Consider the following 21,157-nt stretch of genomic DNA (forward strand, 5'->3'; position numbering starts at 1 on the left):
TTTTTTTTTATATTGGCTTATAAACCTCAAGAATTTTAATTTTAAACATTATTAAAAATGTAGTTCAAATGTAATTAATTAATTATTTTTGAATTAAAATCAATTAATTTAATAATAATTTAATATAAATTTTTAAGAAAAACTTTATTTTCCATTGTCTTATTGTAGTAAATATTTGAAAATGTAAGTAATAAATATTAAAAAATTTATAGACTGATAATGAAAAAAAAAAACAAAAAATGTCAATAAAAATAGAGGTAATAAAATTATTGCATAAAATTTTTTTTCTTTTTATTACAAAACAAAGAAATATGACAACATATTATAATATTTACTAAAAGAAATTAAATTTTAGAAATTATTTCGAAATTTTATTTATTAGAGGTTATAGAAATGAAAAAAAAACTCATTTCCTTACAGTTAGATTGACAAATTTTTCTTTTTATTTAACTTTATAATAACAAACTACATATAAGTAACGCGGTATTTATTTATACCGTTATTTAATTTTTATATCAGAAGGTAAATTAATTTTCTAATTTCAAACAAAATAATCGTAAAATTACATAGTCGGTAGTAAGTTACGGTAGTAAGTTTTCAACAAAAAAATAAATTTGAATATTTTATTGCGAAATAGAAAAAGAAAAATATTTTATATATATATTGAAAAAGAATTTTTAAAAGAAAAATCGTGAATGTTATTTTCCAAACATATATCATTAAAATATTAATCAAATATAATCGCATTCTTAAGAATAATAGGATAGTTAATAAAAAAAAAAAAAAGAAAATGGTATTGACGCAATAAAAAAAATATATTTCAACTTTAGTTTTTTTTTGCAGCCAAAAGAATATATAAATTTTATGAATTTAAAATTTTTATTTTTAAATTATATAAAATTAAGTAAATTTAAACAAAAATAATAATAAAATTTTATGAAATTAATTATAAAATTTGGTATTGGACGAGGATAGATCATTAAGTTCATTAACAGCATTAACCATTCTTAATTCTTTTGTCATTTCACAATCATGCACTTTAATAACAAGAACTTTCATTCCTTTTATTGTTTCCTCACTGATTTTATCAATTACAAATTTAATTCTTGTAGGAATCATATACAATCCTTCTGGAATTTGTAAAACCCGTCCAACATTTGGTATACCAGCTTGATTTCTAATAAATACTTCAAAAAATACTGGCTTTTTTGATCTGATAATTTCTGAATTAACATGAAATGTTTTCATTTCCCATTCTTTATCTAAGGAAAATGTTAATATCTGAGGAAATGAACAATCCAATTTTTCTTGCATTTCTTTCAATATATTATATCTACGAACAGATAACCAAGATGCATGATAAACAGTAATTTGATTTTTAATCCATTCCTCTCTACATTGACGAAGTGCAAGTCTATTAAGTGAAAATAAAAATCGTTTATTATTATCTTTATTTATAATTAATTTATTTAATAAACGTGAATGAATAATATAAAAATCTTCAAATATTAAACTCTCAGGAATTATTGATGATTTTTGATAAATATCAAAAACAGTATGCACCTTTAAACCAATTGGACTTAATATTTTATGAATTTTTTCACTTGCAGAATATAAATCATCTGTTTGTTGTAATTTCACATCAAATAGAACATCATCGATAAATTTTTGATTTTTGATTTTAAAATTATTATAAAAATTTGGAATTTTTAAATTATTATAAATATCATATGCCATTTTTTCATAAGTAGGTACATCGGTATTGCTTGTTTTAATTTTTAAAATATATTGCCTCAATAAATTTTTTGATTCAGTGTATGTATATAGTGGAACATTTGATGATAAAAATTCTGCAGCTGCTTCAATATTTTGTAATCTTTCCGTTTTTTTTAAATTTCTACTAAATGCTGTTAATTTCAAATCATTATTTCTAATTTCAATCCATTTGTCTCTTGTTAATGGAATTTTATCCATTTTCAAAATTAATGAATTCGTTGATTTATCCTCAATTATATATTTTACTTTAAATTTCACTTCTGAAAATACAATATAATTATTTTGAAACATTTCATGAATTTTACCCAAATTAATGATTCCATATTGATTATCAAAATTTAAATGATATTTAACTGTTTTATGTATTGGAAAGAGTTCTTCAGTTTTTTTAACAATTATTGGATTATTGGACGTTAATAATGTTAAATCGTTAAAAAAAAATTCTTTTCCTTGTAAATTTTTTAAATATCTAATTATATGTTGTTTTTTAACTTCAGTATAATATAATTCTATTGGTTTTTCCATTGCATCAGTCATTTGCATAGAATTTACTCTATCAATTGCAAGTTTAAAATTTCTTAATTCACCATTTTTTCTTAAAGATGATAATCCTGTTTTGAATTTATTCAGTTGGGAAATAAATTTATCATAATCACTATTTCCGAATTCATGAAGATAACCATTTGGATTATAGGGAGTTTTTAATATTTCATTTATTTTAACATAAGCGAAATTATTTTGTCTTGTATATCCTCTTGATGTACTAGGAATATTATCAATTTGTGCTACATTGTTTGTATTTACAATACTATTTGAAATTCCTGGATTTCTGGAATTTTCTTGTCGAAGTGAAACATAATCACCAGCACTTGGAAAATTATCAATTTGTGCTACATTATTTGTATCAATTGAAGTTCCTGGATTTCTAGAATTTTCTTGTCGAAGTAAAACATAATCACCAGCACTTGGAAAATTATCAATTTGTGCTACATTATTTGTGCCAATTGAAGTTCCTGGATTTCTGGAATTTTCTTGTCGAAGTAAAACATAATCACCAAAATCTTTATTATTAGACGGTGAATTCCATTCAATTGTATTGTAATAAATTTCATAATTTTTTACTATTTTTTTATTTTGAGGTACAATTAGTTCCAATAAATATTTAATATTTCGAAGAATATTGTTATTTAATTCAAATTCATTATTGAGCATTTTTCCCGTATTTGGACTATATTCTTTGTAGAAAATTTTATCATTGGATTTAATAGGCACAACTGGTAATTGAAATGGATAGCCTTCAATACTTCGTAATTCCGCAGTTTTGCCAAATGATGTTAAACAAGTAGGTCCAAAAAAATTAGAACCACCTGGATAATAATATTTAACCATATGGAAATTATCTCCCTTAGCTAGAATTTTAGGTACAAGTCCCGTATGATCAGGATGTATATTAATATTCTTTTTTAAAATTGATTTCATTATGGAAATTAAATTTCTCGTTAATGGAGTTATTTTTATATTTTTAATTAAATATTGAAATAATTTCCAAACTTCTGTAATACTGAATGTACAAAATGTGTAGATAGCCTCAAATCCTGGATCAACGGTACGTAGTGATGCTAAACCTAAATCTATAAACATTGCCTTTGTTAAAATTTCATCGGATATTTTTTTTGTGATTTTAAAAATTTCCTTTAATAAAGATTTAGTTGAAATAAATACAAGATTTTTAACATTTGATATAATACTTTTAATTAGAGAATTTTGAATAATTTCCCTCATTAAAATTGTTTGAAATATTGTCGCATATTTTGCCGTAAAACCAACAATTGGAATAAGTGTTATCATATCAAGAGAACAACTAAATGTAGCTAAAGCTTTATTATCATCTCTTATATAATCAATACAATTGTAAAATGGAATAAGTGATTTTATGAAATTTAAAATTTTCTCACCAACAGTTTTTTCAAAAAAATAGGATTTTAAACTTTTAACAAACTGTTTTGTTTTAATATTGGCAACTCTTTCAATAAAAAATTTATAATTTTCACGAAGGTGTTTAAGAGTTATGGAAAATAATGATTTTTCCATTTTTAAATAAGAATTATTAGCAACTGCCTTAGCGAATTCTTGTTCATTTCCACTACATCTAAGTAAACTCAAGCCATTTTCCATTTGCTTAAAAGCATAGAATTCCTCTTTTTTGTTTTCTACTATTGCAAAAAGTAAATATATATCGTTGTTTATTTTTCGTGTACTAGGAGGAATTAACGGATGATACATTGGATAATCAGGAACTCGTGCAAACCAGACGGTAACATTTTCATTTAATTTTTCTGTTAAATTACCATCGGTTAAAACTTTTTCAATTGCAATTCGTTCAAGTTTAAAATATGTTTTTTCGACATTAGTAAATTGTTTATCATACACATGTTCTAAATCGGGAAGTTTATCGCAACGTTCGGGACGAATGTAATTTACAATCCACAGAAACAGAGTCTTATACGTATCAACATAAAGAGAAGAAACTTGTGCAAAATTATCATAATTGCAAAACACTTTCAATATGTCATATGCAATGGATGTTCGAGTTTTTAGATTTTGCATTTCGTTTTCTAATTTATAATAAATAGTGCTTCGAATAATACCACTAAGTATGTTATTCATAGCATTATTCATATAGTTAATTAATTTTTCATAAATATCGATCCAAAATCTATTTTTCAGATATGATTGACTATTTCTGCGAAATTCCTCCTTGTTAATAAAGGCGTAGAAAAATAAAGCTGGTGCTGAGAATAATTCCAAAATCAATGAATAAGTATTGTTGTCAATAGATTGTGTATTAATTTCACGTCCAATTAGAGTGTAATCATCGAATGTTAAATTTTCTCTATTTGCCAAAGTTGTACTAATAAATTTTAAACCAACCATTGCGTATATATAACGAACATCTATTATTGACATATTCTCACTGGGTAGGGGAAAAATTGACCAAATGAAATCATCAAAAATTTTCCTCTTCGCTAAAAGTGTGAGATTAAAATTTTCATTTCCCAATGAACAATAATCCCTAGTGTTGTAATTTTGGGAAAATTCTTCAAATACCTTTTTCTTAAGATCAAAATAATTTATTTTATCTAATTTATTGATTATTCCAGCCAAATATCGATTAATGTTTCCATACTCGAAAAATAAAGCTGTATTAATGATGTAATGATACGTTTCATAAATATATTTTATATCAAGTGTTTCATTTTCACCACCACCATATAAATCGGTTCCTTTTAATATTTTTTTAAGAATTTCCAGTTTTGCATTAGATTCATTTTTCGAATTACTTATATAATTGAAGAGTACATTGATAACAGTGATTGTTTGTGTTTGTTCATTTAATTTTATTAAATGTTTGTTGTAAAGGAAATATGAAAAACCAGTAATATAGTGACATACAGAGAGAAATTGAAAATTTGTTAAAGGATTGTCAATTATAGTCGAATTATTCATTTTCGGTTAAAATTATACCTTTTTTTTGTATGTCAGTATTGTCGTCAATCTGTTTCACAAATGAATACAATATTGAATTGTTTATAAAGGACCTAGAACATAAATGAGATCATGATTGAATATATTAATAATTATTCCAATTGATTTTGATATTAGAAATTGTTAGTTTTTTAAAAAATTTTAATTCAAAAAATTTAATTAATTTAATAGATTTGAATAATTAAATTCATTTAATTAATTTAATTGGTGTCAGAATAATTTAAAGTTAAATTAATATAAGAAATTATTTTAAGTGAAATTAAAGTAGGAAAAAAATTAATTTAATTAGTTAAATTAATTTAACTACATTAATTAAATAAATTGTATCAGCTCCCTGTAGATTTCGTTAAGCGTATGTGCGACGAATTCGTCTAAGATACTAATTAAATTAATTAAGTTAATTTAATTAATTAAATTAGTTTAATTGTAGCAGTTTCCTACAGATTTCATTAAGCGAATGTGCGATAAATTTGTTTAACGTAATAATTAATTAAATTAATTTAACTACTTTAATTAATGTAACTATTTTAATTAATTTAACTAATTTAATTGTATCGGCGTCTTGCGGATTGCATTAAGCGAATGTGCGACGAATTCATCTCACATTTATTTAAAGTGAAATTAATGTAGAAATTTAATTAAATTTAATTGATTAAAATAATTTAATTCATTAAATTAATTAAATTAATATAATTGTATCAGCTTTTTTCGTTAACTAAATATGCAATGAAGTCGTTTAACGTACTAATTAATTAAATTAATTTAACTACTTTAATTAATGTAACTATTTTAATTAATTTAACTTATTTAATTAATTTAATTGCATTAGCTTCTTGTGGATTGCGTCAAGTGAATGTGCGACGAATTCGTCTCACATTTATATAAAATGAAAGTAATGTAAAAAATTAAGTATATTTAATTAATTTAACTACATTTAATTAATTTAATTATATCAGTTCCCTGCAGTTTACATTAAGCGAATGTGCAACAAATTCGTCTAACATATTAATTAAATTAAGTAAATTAATTAATTTAATGAATTTAATTAATTCAATTAATTTAATTGTAACAGATCCCTGAAAGTTTGTTAAGCAAATGTACAATGAATTTGTCTAATATACTAATTAAATTAATTAATTTAATTCAATAAATTAATTAAATTAATATATTTAATTATATTTAATTAATTCTTACTAATTTCCTTAATTTAATTGTATCATTTAAATTAATTGTATCAGCTCCCTGTAGATTTCGTTAATCTGTTTTACATTTGTTTTACTATTATTTAAAGTAAATTTAATATTGAAAATTAATTAATTATGTTAATTTAATTAATTAATTTAATTTAGTTAAATTTCTACATTAATTTAACTCTAATTAAATGTGAGACGAATTCGTCGCACATTCGCTTAACGCAATCCGCAAGAATCTGATACAAATAAATTAATTAAATAAGTTGAATTAATTAAAGTTGTTTAATTAATGGAATTAATTAGTACGTTAGACAAATTTATCACATATTCGCCTAACGAAATCTGCAGGAAGCTCTTACAATTAATTTAATTAGGTTAACAAATTAGTTGAATTAATTGATATAATTGGATTAATTGAATTAATTGAATTAATTGGATTAATTAAATTAATATATTTAATTATATTTAATTAATTCTTACTAATTTCTTTAATTTAATTGTATCATTTAAATTAATTGTATCAGCTCCCTGTAGAATTAATTAATTTGATTAATTAATTTAATTCAGTTAAATTTCTACATTAATTTAACTCTAATTAAATGTGAGACGAATTCGTCGCACATTCGCTTAAAGTAATCCGTCAGTGATAGTATAGTGATATGTCAAATTTTTAATTCTAGTAGTCCGGGTTTTTAGATTATAAATTTGTAAATATAATTCTTACCATATGTTATTTCTTTTTTTTCTTGAAGGTAATTTTATTTTCACGTTTTTAAATGAACTATAATTTTGCAGTGAACGTTACAGGTCAACTATTTTCGATTTTCAAATATAGAAAAAAAAATACTTATTTCATGGTCTATAAAAACAATATCAAGTCGTCAAAAAAAGTTTATGTGCATTATCAGTTCAAAAAAAAAATTTAAATATGACATTGTAAAAGAAATTATATACAAATTAACAAATTTTTCTCATGTATGTATGCTCAGTTGTTCGCTAGTGTAAATTTTTTAACACACATATATATATATATATATATATATATATATATATATATATATATATTGAGGGTTATAAAGCTCAAGAATATGATTTTTAAACATTATTAAAATTTTAGTTCAAATGTAATTAATTTATTATTTTTGAATTAAAATCGATTATTATAATAATATTATAAATTTTTAATTTGGATTTAATTAAAAATACAGATAAATATTATAAATTTGTAATTTTTTTTTTTATTAAACATTATAATTATAAACTACACATAAATGATAGAATTCAAAAACATAAATAATAATAATAATATGAATTTATATAAAGCCTATAGTATAAATAGTTTTAACTTTTTTATTTCAATAAATAAATTTAAAAAATATTAATAATCCACAAAATTTAATATTAAAACCTAATCCGTAATGTAAAATTTGGTAGAACTTGAAAATAGATTGTTAAGCTCCTTGGTAATATCAATCATTCTTTGTTCTGTGGGTATTTCTAAATCATGTAATTTAACAACAAGAACTTTTATTCCATTTATTATTTCATCTTTGACATTATCAATTATAAAATTCATTTTACCAGGAATAATGTACATTCCATCTGGAATTTGTAAAACCCGTCCAACATTTGGTATACCAGCTTGATTCCTAAGAAATACTTGAAATAATGCTGGCTGTTTTGAATATTTATTTTTCATATTAACTTGAATTCTATTCATTTTCCATTCATTTATAAAACTAAATGTTCCAATTTCAGGAAATGAATAATTATCCTTTTCTTTATATATTCTTAATTCATTGCATCTATCTATAGAAAGCATTTCTGAATGATAAATTGTAATTGAATTTTTAATCCATTCCTCATTACATTGTCTCAATGCTAATCTATTAATTGAAGCTAAAAATCTTCGTTCATTATCCAAATTTTGTATTAATGTTTTTCTTAATCGCGAATGAATAATATAAAAATCTTCAAATATTAAACTATCACGTATTATTGATGATTTTTTATAAATATCAAATACTTGTTGCACATTCTCACCAAGATTAGATCCTAAAATTTTTTTTAATCTTTGATATGCAAATAATGGAGAATCAATTTGTTGTAAATTTTTTTCAAATATCACATCATTGATAAATATTTCATTTTTTATTTTAAAATTTTCATAAATTTTTGGAATTTTTAAATTATCATAAATATCTTGTGCCATTTTATCATAAGTTGGTACCTGACTTTTGCTTTTTTCAATTTTTAAAATATATTGTTTCATTATATTTTTAGTTTCTGTAATTTCACATAGTGGAACATTTGCTGATACAAATTCTGCAGCTGCTTCGATATTTAAAATTCTTTCAGATTTTATTAAATTTACATTAGATGCAAATAATTTAAGTTCATTGTTTCTTTTTTTAATCCATGTTTCTTTAATTAATGGTTTTTTTTCTAATTGAATTATTAAACAATTTTTTAATACCATACAAGGTTTAATATCAGTTACAATGAATAAAATTTCCGGATAGATAATAAATTGATGTTGAAAAATATCATGAAAATTTGTTAAATCAATAAGTCCATAATGATTGTTAATATTTAATTGATATATAATTGTTGTATCACTTGTTAGAATATTTTGTTTACCAATACGTGGATTGATGCCAACTTTTGTTAATAATGTAATATCATTAAAATGAAAATCTTTTCCCTTTAATGATTTTAATAGAACAATTATATTTTGTCTCTTTACCGTTTGTGTATACCATAAATTAATTGGCTTTGTTAAAATTTCATCAATTTGCATAAATGTTATTCTATCTAATTTTAGAAGAAAATTTCGATAATTTTTATAATCATTTTTTAATAGTGATAAATCACCATTTCCAAATTGTATTAATTGTGATGTAAATTTATCATATTCCTGTTTTCCTAATTCATTAATATAATCATTTTTTTTCAATAAAGTTTTATGAACATTTGGATCGTATAGATAATTTTCTCTTAAATTTTGTCCACCTGTTGTTGTTTGTCTTATTAACATTCCTTGATTGTGAATATTAATTGATTGGGGAAAATTAAATTTTGATATTGATTGAATTTTGTTTGTAATTTTGGGAAAATTAATAGGTACAATTTCTTTTGTTATAAGATTTTGATTAACAAATTGACGTTCTGCAATTTCTTGTAAAGTTTGGGGATTATTGAAACTAATGGATTTATACATTATTTGTGTTGATGGAAATTTATTTGTAACAGTTGATGGAGGGAAATAGGGTGATTCTTTTACAATTCCTCTTGAAGTACTTGGAATATTAGGATTTAAGACTGGAGGTATTTTAGAATCAACTGTAATTTTTTTAAAAATTCCAGGTTGAACCAAATTTTCATCTCTTATGTCCATTGAACTTTTAGGAATAATTGAATTTTCCTTCGGAGTTTTTAAATATTCAATATTCATGTAATTATCATCTAAATTATTTCTTTTCAAAATTTCTGGAGGTTGGAGATTAACATACTCATCAGAATTTTTTCTTCTTATTGTAGAATGTTCATTGCTATTATGATAGTCTTGTCTTGTTCCAGAATTTATGATTTGTGAATTAAATTTTTTAGGTGATTTATTCCAATTAACTGTAATTGGATAGATATCATAATTTTTTATTACTTTTTCATTCCATTGAGATCCAAATTCCTCCAGGAGATAACCAATTTTTTCAAAAATATTATTTTCATTCATTTTGTATTTATTTTTAAAAATTTCACCAGTACTGGGATTATATAGATGATAGAAAATTTTATCTTTTGATTTAACAGGCACAACTGGTAATTTAAAGAGATAATCATTAACAGTTCGTAATTCCGCAGTTTTGCCAAATGATTTTAAACAAGTAGGTCCAAAAAAATGAGAACCACTCGGATAAATGTATCTAACAATTTGGAAATTATTTCCCTCACCTAGAACAAAAGGTACAAGTCCTGTATGATCAGGAAGAAATTTTTTATTTAAAATTGTCTCAAATAGGGAAATTAAATTTTTCATCCTTTTATTTTTAACAGTGGAATGCAAAAATTTATATGTATCACGAATTGTATTAATGGTAAATTTGCCTAATTTATACAAATTCTCAAATCCAGGATCCACTGTAAGTAGGGAAGTGATTAATAAATCTTTAATCATTTCCTTAGTCAAAATATTATTGGTTATTGTTTTGCTTGTCACAATTAAAATTTCTTTAGCCAGTGTTTGAAATGTAAAACGTCCAGTTATTTTTACTTTAGAAACAATACTGTTCATTAAAATTGTATGTAAAATTTTAGTCGTCAATTCATTTTTAAATATAGATAAATATTTCATTGTAAATCCACTAAATGGAATCAAACTAAATATATCTAAAGTGCAACTAAATCCAATACCAAAATTGTCATTTGCTTTTATACTTTCAATACAATTGTAAAATGGAATAAGTGATTTTATGACATTTAAAACATTCTCACCTGCCGTTTCTTCTCTATAATAATTTTTCAATCCTTTTAAAAATTGTTTTGTCTTTATTTTGGCAATTCTATAAATAAATGCTTTGTAATTTTCACCACGATATTTAAGAATTATGGAAAATATTGCTTTTTCCATTATTAATGAAGAATCATTAGCAACTGCTTTAGCAAATTCTTGTTCATTTTCAATACTTGTAATTAAAGTTAAAGCATTTTCTTTCTGTTGAAGGGCATAAAATTCTTCTTTATTGTTATTTTCTATTGTGAACAATAAATATATATCCTTGTTCATTTCTCGTGTCGCTGGTGGAACGTATATACTATACATTGGATAATCAGGAACTCGTGCAAACCAAATAGTAACGTATTCATTTAATTTTTCCACTAAATTACTATCCGTTAATACTTTTTCAATTGAATTCATTTCAATTTCATTATATGTTTTTTCAACATTTACAAATTGTTTATTAAATTCATCTTCTAAATTTGGAATATCATTGCAACGAACGGGAAGAATTAATTTCATTAACCACAAATAAAGGGTTTTATACATGATCACATAAATTAATGGAACTTCTCCATAATGATTATAATCACAATAGCGTTTAAGAATTTTGTATCCAATGAAGGTACGTGTTTTTAATTTTTCAATTTCCGTATCCAATTGATAATGAAGATTTTCTTTCATTACCATATCAATTATTCTCTTCATTGAATTATTAATATACAAAAATAATGTTTTATAAGCATTAATCCAAAATTCATTATTCAGAGATTTATTATATTTTCGAAATTCCTCCCTCTCATTGTAGGCGTAAAAAAATAAAGCTGGAACTGTGAATAATTCAAAAATTAATTCATTATTTTTCTTATCAATTGGTTGGGAATCAATTTCACGTCCTATTAGAATATAATTATCAAAAGTTAAATTTCCTGTATCTTCCAAAGTAGCACTAATAAATTTTAAACCAACCATTGCGTATATATAATGAACATCTATTATTTTCATATTCTCACTCGGTAGGGGAAAAATTATCCAAATGAAATCATCGAAAATTTTTCTCGTCGCTAAAGGTGTGAGTTTAAAACTTTCATTTTCCGATGAACAATAATCACGAGTTTTGTAATTTTGGGAAAATTCTTCAAAAACTGTTTTCTTGAGTTCAAAATATTCTATTTTATTTGATTTATTAATTATTCCAGCTAAATATCGATTAATGTTTCCATAATGGGAAAATAGAGTTTTGCTAATAATGTAATGATATGTTTCATCAACGTATTTTATGTCAAGTGTTTCATTTTCGCCACCACCATATAAATCGGTTTCTTTTAGTATTTTTTGAAGAATTTTCAGTTTTACTTCAAATTCATTTTCTGAATTATTTAAATATTCAAAGAGTGTATTTAAAACAGTAATAGTTTGATTTTGTTCATTTAATTTTATTAATTGTTTGTCATAAAGAAAATATGAAAAACCAGTAATATAGTGGCATACAGAAAGAAATTGAAAATTTGTTAATGAATATTCGATTATAGTTGAATTGTTCATTTTTCATTTAGAGAAAAATAATCTTATTTGTAGTTTAAGTTGCTGTGAATTTTTGATAAACTTAAAGTGCAGAGAATCTGGAAATAAATGCAAAAATTTATTTTAATGAATTTAGCTATAGGAATTAGAATTTAAATAAATAAATTCTAAACAATAATTAGAATATTTAAAAATATTTGTTAAAAATTAGTAATTTAATAGTAACCACCTTGGTGAATTCGGAAAATCGAATTAAACCGAATGCGGAACAAATTTGGTTAACTTTACTAAAATGTTATTTTAAAATTTATTTTGTTTCTAATATATGAAATAAGATTTAAAAAATTACCACTGATGCTGATAAATTATGATTAGATTAATTAAACTGTGCAAGAAATGTGTGAAATTAATTTATAAATAATTACTAAATTAATTAATGAATTAGTAATTAATTATGAATAGATTTATTAAATTTTACAAGAATTGTATTAAATCAATCTCTATAACTAATTAGTAAATTAATAAGTGCATTATTAATTTAATATATGAATTAGTAATTAATTATTTAATTTAATTAATTAATTATGATAAGATTAATTAAATTGTACAATATTTGAAATCAATTAATCTCTAATTAATCAGTAAATTAAAAAATGAATTCATTATTAATTAATTAGTAAATTCGTAAGTAAATTAGTAAATTAATAAATGAATTTGTAATTAATTAATTTATATAGTTAATTATAATTAGATTAATTGAATTGTACAAGAATTGAATTAAATTAATCTCTTATTAATTAGTAAATTAATAAACGTATTAGTAATTAATTAATTAGTAAAGTAATAAATGAATTAGTAATTAATTAATTAATTTACTTAAATAATTATGATTAAATTAATTAAATTGTACAAGAATTAAAATAAATTAATCTCAAATTAATTAGTAACTTAAAAAATGTAAACGTAATTAATTAATTAGTAAATTCGAAAGTGAATTAGTAAATTAATAAATGAATTAGTAATTATTTAATAAGTAAATTATTAATTTACTATATGAATTATTAATTAAATTATTAACTTACTATATGAAGTGGTAATTAAATTATTAATTTACTATATGACTTAGTAATTAAATTATTAATTTATCTAATTAATTATGATTTTGATTAATTAAACTGTACAAGAATTGCAATAAATTAATTTTGTTTAATTAGTAAATTAATAAATAATTTAATAATTGATTATTTAGTATTTAATTAATTAATTTATATAATTAATTATGAATAACATAATAAAATTGTACAAGAATTGAGTTAAATTAATCTTTAATGAATTAGTAAATCAATAAATGAGTTAGTAATTAAGTAATTACTAAATTAATAAATGAATTAATAATTAATTTTTTAATTTACTTAGTTAATTATGATAACATTTATTAATTTGTACATGAATTGAATTAAATTAATCTCTAATTAATTAATAAATTAATAAATGAATTCGTGATTAATTAATTAATTTACTAATTATTAGAAACTTAATTCTTGAACAATTTAATTTATCTAATTCTAATTTATCAGTATATCAATAGTTTCTGCCCCATATAACCCGGTTTTCCGAATTTGCCATGGCAAATTCAATTAATATTAAAAATTAATATTAATTTTTATAATTTTAATTATTCTTTTATTTAATTAAAATTGAAATATTATATAATGTTTTACCGTTTATCAGTTGCTGCTTTTTATTTCTTAAGACCAAAAATTTTATTAATTCATAACTGTCGTGAATATTTTGAGGCTAAAATTTACCTCATATATATAATTTTCAACTTGTCTCCAAATATTGTCATAGAAAAAGAAACAAAATTATCAATAAAATAAATATTCTATTTATTTTTATTTGTATATTCAATTGTTTTCAAGGTTTTTTTATTACACGTGTGCATTAGCAACACTTTGTATATTGAAATACAAATTAAACTAATATTTATTTATAGCTGAAGTTTAATATAATTAGTAAGAATTATTCGAAATAAAGAGTATTTACATTTATATAGTATATACATATAATAATTAAAATAATTTTATTTTAAAAATAAATTTGTAATACTTTTTTTATAATAATCTTTAATAACAATTTAATTTCTAAGAATAATTAATGATTATTATTATAGATTTTGAAAATAATTTAATTAATTAATTTACTAAATTAATTTAGTATATTAAATTAGTTATCTAAATGTTATATTAAATAATTTGAATTTAATTATCAGTTTTATTTTTTAAATTCTTGAATTTATTAGGTTAGGAGATTAGTTTAGAAATCAAGAAAATATGAATACGACAATTATTTTCAGTAATATGTAGTTTTTAATTAAACTTTATATAATAAATTACATAAGTGACAGAATTAACTTAAATTTTTATTTCTAAAATTCAGATTATTGAATTTTAAAAGAAAATCAATTAATTCACATAAAATTTTGTGGAAGTTGAAAATAGTTCATTAAGTTCACTGACAATATTAACCATTCTTAATTCTGTGGTTATTTCCGAATCGTGTATTTCAAATAAAAGAACATTTTTTCCATCAATTAATCGAACATCAGTTTTATCAACAACAAATTTCATATTAACAGGAACAATATGCATTCCATATATCGATGGAAAAATACGACCAACATCCGCAATACCAGCTTGATTTCTCATTGTAATTTGAAACAATACTGGCATTTTTGTAGATTTACTCGATGCATCTGAAATTTTTAACATTTCCCCTTCACGTTGTGCACTACATGTAATTATTTTACTTGTTGTAAATGTTTTTTTCTCTCTATACGTTTTTAAAATATCATAGGATTTTGTATCAACCATTTCTAAATGATAAATTGTAATTGAATTTTTAATCCATACCGTCGAACATTGTCGAAGTGCTAATCTATAAATAGAAGCTAAATATCGTCGATTGTTATCTTTATTTAAAATTAATTGACCAATTAAATGCGAATGAATTATATAAAAATCTTCAAAACGTAAAATTTTTTCAATATCATCAAACTGTTGATAATGATTAAAAGTTTGTACAACATTTGGATTTACAGTAGGATCATAAATTTTAAATATTTTTTCTTTTAAAGTTGATGAATCGAAAAATTTATATAATTTACTATCAAATAGAACATCGTCGATAAATTTTCCATTCTTTATTCTCCAATGGGAATATTTTTCGGAAATTTCTAATTTATTATAAATATCCCTTGCCAATTGATCATAAGTGAATACCTGTGTATTGCTTGGTTGAAATTTTAATATATATCTCTTTAAGACATTTTTCGTTTCAATATATTTACACAATGGAACATGTGATGATATAAATTCTGCAGCTAATTCGATAAATTTTATTCTTTCTGATATTTCCATATTTACACTGGGGACCAATAATTTAAGATCAGCATTTCTAATTCCAATCCATTCGAATTTTCTCAATGGAATTTTGTCCATTTGCAAAATTAAATTATTAGAAATATCTGTATTTATATCAGTTACTTTAAATTTTACTTCTGGATATAGAATATAATTACCTTGGAATGTTTCATGAATATTACCAATATCAATAACTCCATATTGATTATCAAAATTTAATTCATATTTCACTGTTTTATCTATTGGAAAAAGATTTTTTGTTTTTTCAACAAATGAAATTGGATCGTTGGAAATTAATAGAGTCAAATCATTGAAATAGAATTCCTCTTCTTTAAATTGTTTTAAATATTGAAATATTTTTGGATTTGTTTCTTCAATGTGCCATAATTTTATTGATTTTTGAATTGTTCCATCATTAATTTGCATTGAATTTATTCTATCTAAAATGAGACGAAAATTTCTAAATTCAATACCATTTTTTCGTATTGATGACAAACCTTCGGTTTTGAATTTATTGAGTAGTGATATTAAATTTTTATATTTAGAATCACCGAATTCAAAAAGATAATCTTTTGGTGTAAAGGGTTTTTCCATTTTTATGTATGTATCAAATAAATTTGTAGATGTTATAGAAGTTTTAGGTGGAATTTTATCTTTAGGTAAACTAATTTTAAATTTAGTTGGACGTATTGATGATTTAGTAATTTCACGAACATTGTAAATTGCTGGTAGAATATTTTTTGAATTTCCTGAAAGTTGAGAAATAGTTTGTTTTGACATAATTTCTTTTGAAGTTCTTGCCACATTAATATCAAGAGCTAAATTTTTACTTTCTTTTTTAATAGTTTTTGAAATTTTTTGAAGATTAGGATTAACAGAATGAGGAATCATTTGTCCTGATACAATTCCTTTTGAAGTACTTGCCACATTATCAATGGATATTTGATCAGAATTCTGGACCACTGCACTTGATGTTTCTTGACGTTGAAGATTAACATATTCATCAGAATTCATTTCAAGTTTTTTTTCCCAATTAATTGTAACCGGATAGATATTATAATTTCTTATTATTTTTTCATTCCTAGGTGAAAATTCCTCCAGGAGATAACCAATTTTTTGAAGAATATCGTATTTACCATTTTCGAATTTATCGTTAAAAATTTCACCCTTAATGGGATTATAAGGATGATAGAAAATTTTATCTTCTGTTTTTACCGATACCACGGGTAATTGATGAGCATAATTTTCAATACTTCGTAATTCCGCAGTTTTGCCAAATGACTTTAAACAAGTAGGTCCAAAAAAATTAGAACCACCTGGATAATAGTATTTTACCAAATTGAAATTTTCTCCCTCACCTAAAATTTTAGGTACAAGTCCCGTATGATCGGGAATTTGATATCTTTTTAAAATCGATTCCATCACGGAAATTAGATTTACCGTTCCGGGAATTTTCCGAATTTTAAAAATTAAAAATTCATATAATTTCCAAAGTTCTTTCATACTGAATTTAAAAAATGTATAGAGTGCCTCAAATCCAGGATCGAATGATCGTAAAGTAGCAATTAATAAATCTTTTAGCATTGCCTTAGTTAAAATTTCCTTTGATATTGTTTTTGATGTTATAAGGGAAATTTGTTTCATGAAAGATTTAGTTGTAAATATTCCAATATTTTTCATATTTGATAAAACATTGATAATTATGGTATTTTTAAAAATTCCCCTCATTAAACTAGATTGCAGTATTATTGCATATTTTCCCGCAAATAAACCAATTGGAATAAGACTCAATATATCAAGAGAACAACTAAATGCAGCTTCATTTAATTTATCATCACTTATATTTTCAATACAACTGTAAAATGGAATAAATGGTTTTATAAAACTAAAAATATTTTCCCCAATAGTTGTTTCTCTATAATGATTTTTTAAATCTTTAATAAATTGTTTTGTCTTTATATCAGCGACACGCTGAACAAATGTTTTATAATTTTCACCACGACGTTTGAGTGTTTTGGCAAATATTGGAATTTCCATTTTTTTCGATGAATCATTAACAATTGCTTTAGCAAATTCACGTTCATTTTTTTTGCATGTCAATAGAGTTAATGAATTATCCTTTTGTTGAAAAGCATAAAATTCTTCTTCACCTTTGTCTATTATTGCAAATAATAAATGTATATTTTTATTCATTATAAGTCTTGGAGATTGATGAAAAATAATCGGAGGTGGAATGAATATTAAATACATTGAATATATAGGAGTTTTTGCTAATTTGATAAAAACATTTTCATTTATTTTTTCTATTAAATTACTATCGATTAGGATATTTTTAATTGCGGTCTTTTCAACTTTATTGTACGTTTCTTCAACGTTTGTAAATTGTTCATCATAAATATCGTCTAAATTTGGAAGATCATCTGTTTGACAATGAAAGAAGAGAATCAATTTTGACGTCCATAAATATAGGGTTTTATACAGTGCTACATGATATTCAGAAATAGAATCATGGCAATATATTTTTAATATTGTATTAGCTAAAGATGTTCGACTTTTTAAATTTTGAATTTCGTTTTCCAATTTATAAAGAAGAGTACCATGAATAATTTCACGAATCATATTATCCATTTTATTATTTATGTAGATGAATAATTTTTCAAAAATTTTAATCCAAAATTCATTGCTTAGGGATAATTGATTATTATTATTATTATGAAATTCCATTCTCTCTTTATAGGCAAAGAAAAATAAAGCTGGCGCTGAAAATAATTCCAAAATTAATCCTAAAGTATTGTTATCAAATGATTGTGTATCAATTTCACGTCCTATTAGAGTGTAATTATCGAATGTTAAATTTTTTGCATCTACCGAAGTAGCACTAATAAATTTTAAACCAACCATTGCGTATATATAATGAACATCTATTATTTTCATATTCTCTCTCATCGGTAGGGGAAAAATTATCCAAATGAAATCATCGAAAATTTTTCTTGTCGCTAATGGTGTGAGTTTAAAACTTTCATTTCCCGATGAACAATAATCACGAGTTTTGTAATTTTGGGAAAATTCGTCAAAAACTGTTTTCTTGATTTCAAAGTATTCCATTTTATTTGATTTATTAATTATTCCAGCTAAATATCGATTAATGTTTCCATAATGGGAAAATAGAGATTTGCTAATAATGTAATGATATGTTTCATCAACGTATTTCATGTCAAGTGTTTCATTTTCACCACCACCGTAAAAATCGGTTCCTTTTAGTATTGCTTGAAGAATTTTTAATTTTGCTTCAGATTCATTTTTCGAATTATATAAATAGTGAAAGAGTGAATTTAACACGGAAACTGTTTGATTTTGATCTGAATTTATTAAATTTTCATTGTAGAGGAAATAGGCAAAACCAGTAATATAGTGACATACAGAAAGAAATTGAAAATTTGTTAATTGATATTCAATTACAGTTGAATTGTCCATTTTTAATTTAGGATTATATCTTTTTTTTTATAAAATTTGTTAACATTTAACGATGAATTTTTAGATCTGTAATAAAATAAAATTAATGTATATTCAATCTCTGTATTTTCTTTTCAGAGGCCAATAATTAATACTCACTTGATTTTAATTTTTTTTCGAAAAATTATTTTGAAAAGTAGGTGATTAGCACTACTGTTAATTTTCTACTACAATATTATTTTAAAAAATAATAAATTTCAACAACGTAATCATAAAGTTGCAATATAATTTATCTTTTCATATTTAATGGTTTTTACAAAATTTTATTGAATAAATATTTCGTGAGAAAATTGTATAATAATTTATGTCAAATAATAAAATATGAAAATTCACAACAGATAAAAAAAAGTAAAATATTTTTTTGAAACACAAAGAAAATAAAAAAAAATAGATATGGTAAAAATTATTTAGAATACAAAAATGAAAATGGAACTAAAAATTTTAGAAATAAAAAATTAAATATTGAATACGAAATATTATTTAACTAATTAAAATTTTCTTTTATAGGTAAAGGAAAAATAAATTCCATAGTTTGTTTATAGTAATATATGAAAAATTTATAAGAAATTATAAACAATAATTCAATTCCAATAGTTTTTAATATATTATTAATATTATAAATATTATTTAACATTATTAAATTTTGAAAAGTTACAATTGACATTTTTAGAAATAATTAAATTTTAAAAGGTTTTAAATTCCAATTTTTTAAAAAATAATTGAATTCACGTGAATTTGAATTAAAATTTTTCTAAATAATTTAATTCACGTGAATTTGAATTTTGAATTGAAATTTATTAAAATAATTGAATTTCAATTGATTTTGAATTTAATTTCTTCGCTATAATCAAATTTCAATTCATATTTAATTAAAAGTATTGAAATTTTAAGTTGAAAGTTTTGAAAATAATTGATTTTGAATTAAAATTTTTAAAAATAATTGAATTTCCGTTGATTTTGAATTGAAAAGTTTGAAAATAATTGAATTTCAATTGATTTTGATTTAAAATTTATTAAAATAATTGAATTTCCGTTGATTTTGAATTGAAAAGTTTTAAAATAATTGAATTTCAATTAATTTTGAATTGAAATTTAACGTAATAATTGAATTACAATTAAAATTTTTCAAAATAATTGAATTTCCGTTGGTTTTGAATTAAAAATTTTGAAAATAATTGAATTTGAATTGATTTTGATTTAAAATTTGTTAAAATAATTGAATATCCGTTGATTTTGAATTAAAAACTTTGAAAATAATTCAATTTCAATTTATTTTTAATTAAAATTTTGAAAATAAATGAATTTCAATTGATTTTAAGTTGAAAATTTAAAAAAAAAGTTGATTTTGAATTTAAATTTTTAAAAATAATTAAATTTCCGTTGATTTTTAATTGAAAACTTTGCCAATAATTGAATTTCAATTTATTTTTGGTTAAAAATTTTGAAAATAAATAAATTTCTATTGATTTTAAGTTGAAAGTTTTGAAAATAATCGATTTTGAATTGAAATTCTTCAAAACAATTGAATTTCCGTTGATTTTGAATTGAAAAGTTTGAAAATAATTGAATTTCAATTAATTTTGAATTGAAATTTAACGTAATAATTGAATTTCAATTAAAATTTTTCAAAAAAATTGAATTTCCGTTGATTTTGAATTGAAAAGTTTGAAAATAATTGAATTTCAATT

The 21,157-nt window shown here is 22.1% G+C and overlaps 3 protein-coding genes across 5 annotated transcripts; all 3 read right to left on the reverse strand.

The window, feature by feature from the left end:
* Positions 1 to 502: 502 nt before the first annotated feature.
* On the reverse strand, positions 503 to 7,343 carry LOC127290059 (uncharacterized). Of its 2 annotated transcripts, XM_051318441.1 has the most exons (3): positions 7,240 to 7,343; positions 1,564 to 5,375; positions 503 to 1,414 (listed from the first exon to the last, which is right to left on the reverse strand). In XM_051318441.1, the coding sequence occupies exons 2-3, from the start codon at positions 5,281 to 5,283 to the stop codon at positions 1,394 to 1,396; spliced, it is 3,741 nt and encodes a 1,246-aa protein (XP_051174398.1). In that variant the 5' UTR covers positions 5,284 to 5,375; positions 7,240 to 7,343; the 3' UTR covers positions 503 to 1,393. The 2 variants fall into 2 exon arrangements, with proteins under 2 accessions (XP_051174398.1, XP_051174397.1); XM_051318440.1 differs by having other exon boundaries at positions 503 to 5,375.
* A 387-nt stretch (positions 7,344 to 7,730) lies between these two features.
* LOC127290060 (uncharacterized) lies at positions 7,731 to 14,359 on the reverse strand. 2 transcript variants are annotated; one of them, XM_051318444.1, is made up of 3 exons: positions 14,256 to 14,359; positions 11,007 to 12,632; positions 7,731 to 10,466 (listed from the first exon to the last, which is right to left on the reverse strand). In XM_051318444.1, the coding sequence occupies exons 2-3, from the start codon at positions 12,553 to 12,555 to the stop codon at positions 7,924 to 7,926; spliced, it is 4,092 nt and encodes a 1,363-aa protein (XP_051174401.1). In that variant the 5' UTR covers positions 12,556 to 12,632; positions 14,256 to 14,359; the 3' UTR covers positions 7,731 to 7,923. The 2 variants fall into 2 exon arrangements, with proteins under 2 accessions (XP_051174401.1, XP_051174400.1); XM_051318443.1 differs by having other exon boundaries at positions 7,731 to 12,632.
* A 521-nt stretch (positions 14,360 to 14,880) lies between these two features.
* On the reverse strand, positions 14,881 to 19,628 carry LOC127290061 (uncharacterized). The gene is made up of 2 exons (XM_051318445.1): positions 19,569 to 19,628; positions 14,881 to 19,496 (listed from the first exon to the last, which is right to left on the reverse strand). The coding sequence occupies exon 2, from the start codon at positions 19,428 to 19,430 to the stop codon at positions 15,000 to 15,002; it is 4,431 nt and encodes a 1,476-aa protein (XP_051174402.1). The 5' UTR covers positions 19,431 to 19,496; positions 19,569 to 19,628; the 3' UTR covers positions 14,881 to 14,999.
* Between the last annotated feature and the right edge of the window lie 1,529 nt (positions 19,629 to 21,157).

The sequence above is a fragment of the Leptopilina boulardi genome, unplaced genomic scaffold (genome assembly GCF_019393585.1).
Source record: "Leptopilina boulardi isolate dan_hultmark-lab unplaced genomic scaffold, ZJU_Lbou_2.1 LbouV2_55, whole genome shotgun sequence".
NCBI classification, from domain to species: Eukaryota; Metazoa; Arthropoda; class Insecta; order Hymenoptera; family Figitidae; genus Leptopilina; species Leptopilina boulardi.

Coding starts and splice junctions, on each gene's coding strand:
- LOC127290059 (XM_051318440.1), bottom strand. CDS start 5,283: ATGAATAATTCGACTATAATTGACAATCCTTTAACAAATTTTCAATTT.
- LOC127290060 (XM_051318443.1), bottom strand. CDS start 12,555: ATGAACAATTCAACTATAATCGAATATTCATTAACAAATTTTCAATTT.
- LOC127290061 (XM_051318445.1), bottom strand. CDS start 19,430: ATGGACAATTCAACTGTAATTGAATATCAATTAACAAATTTTCAATTT.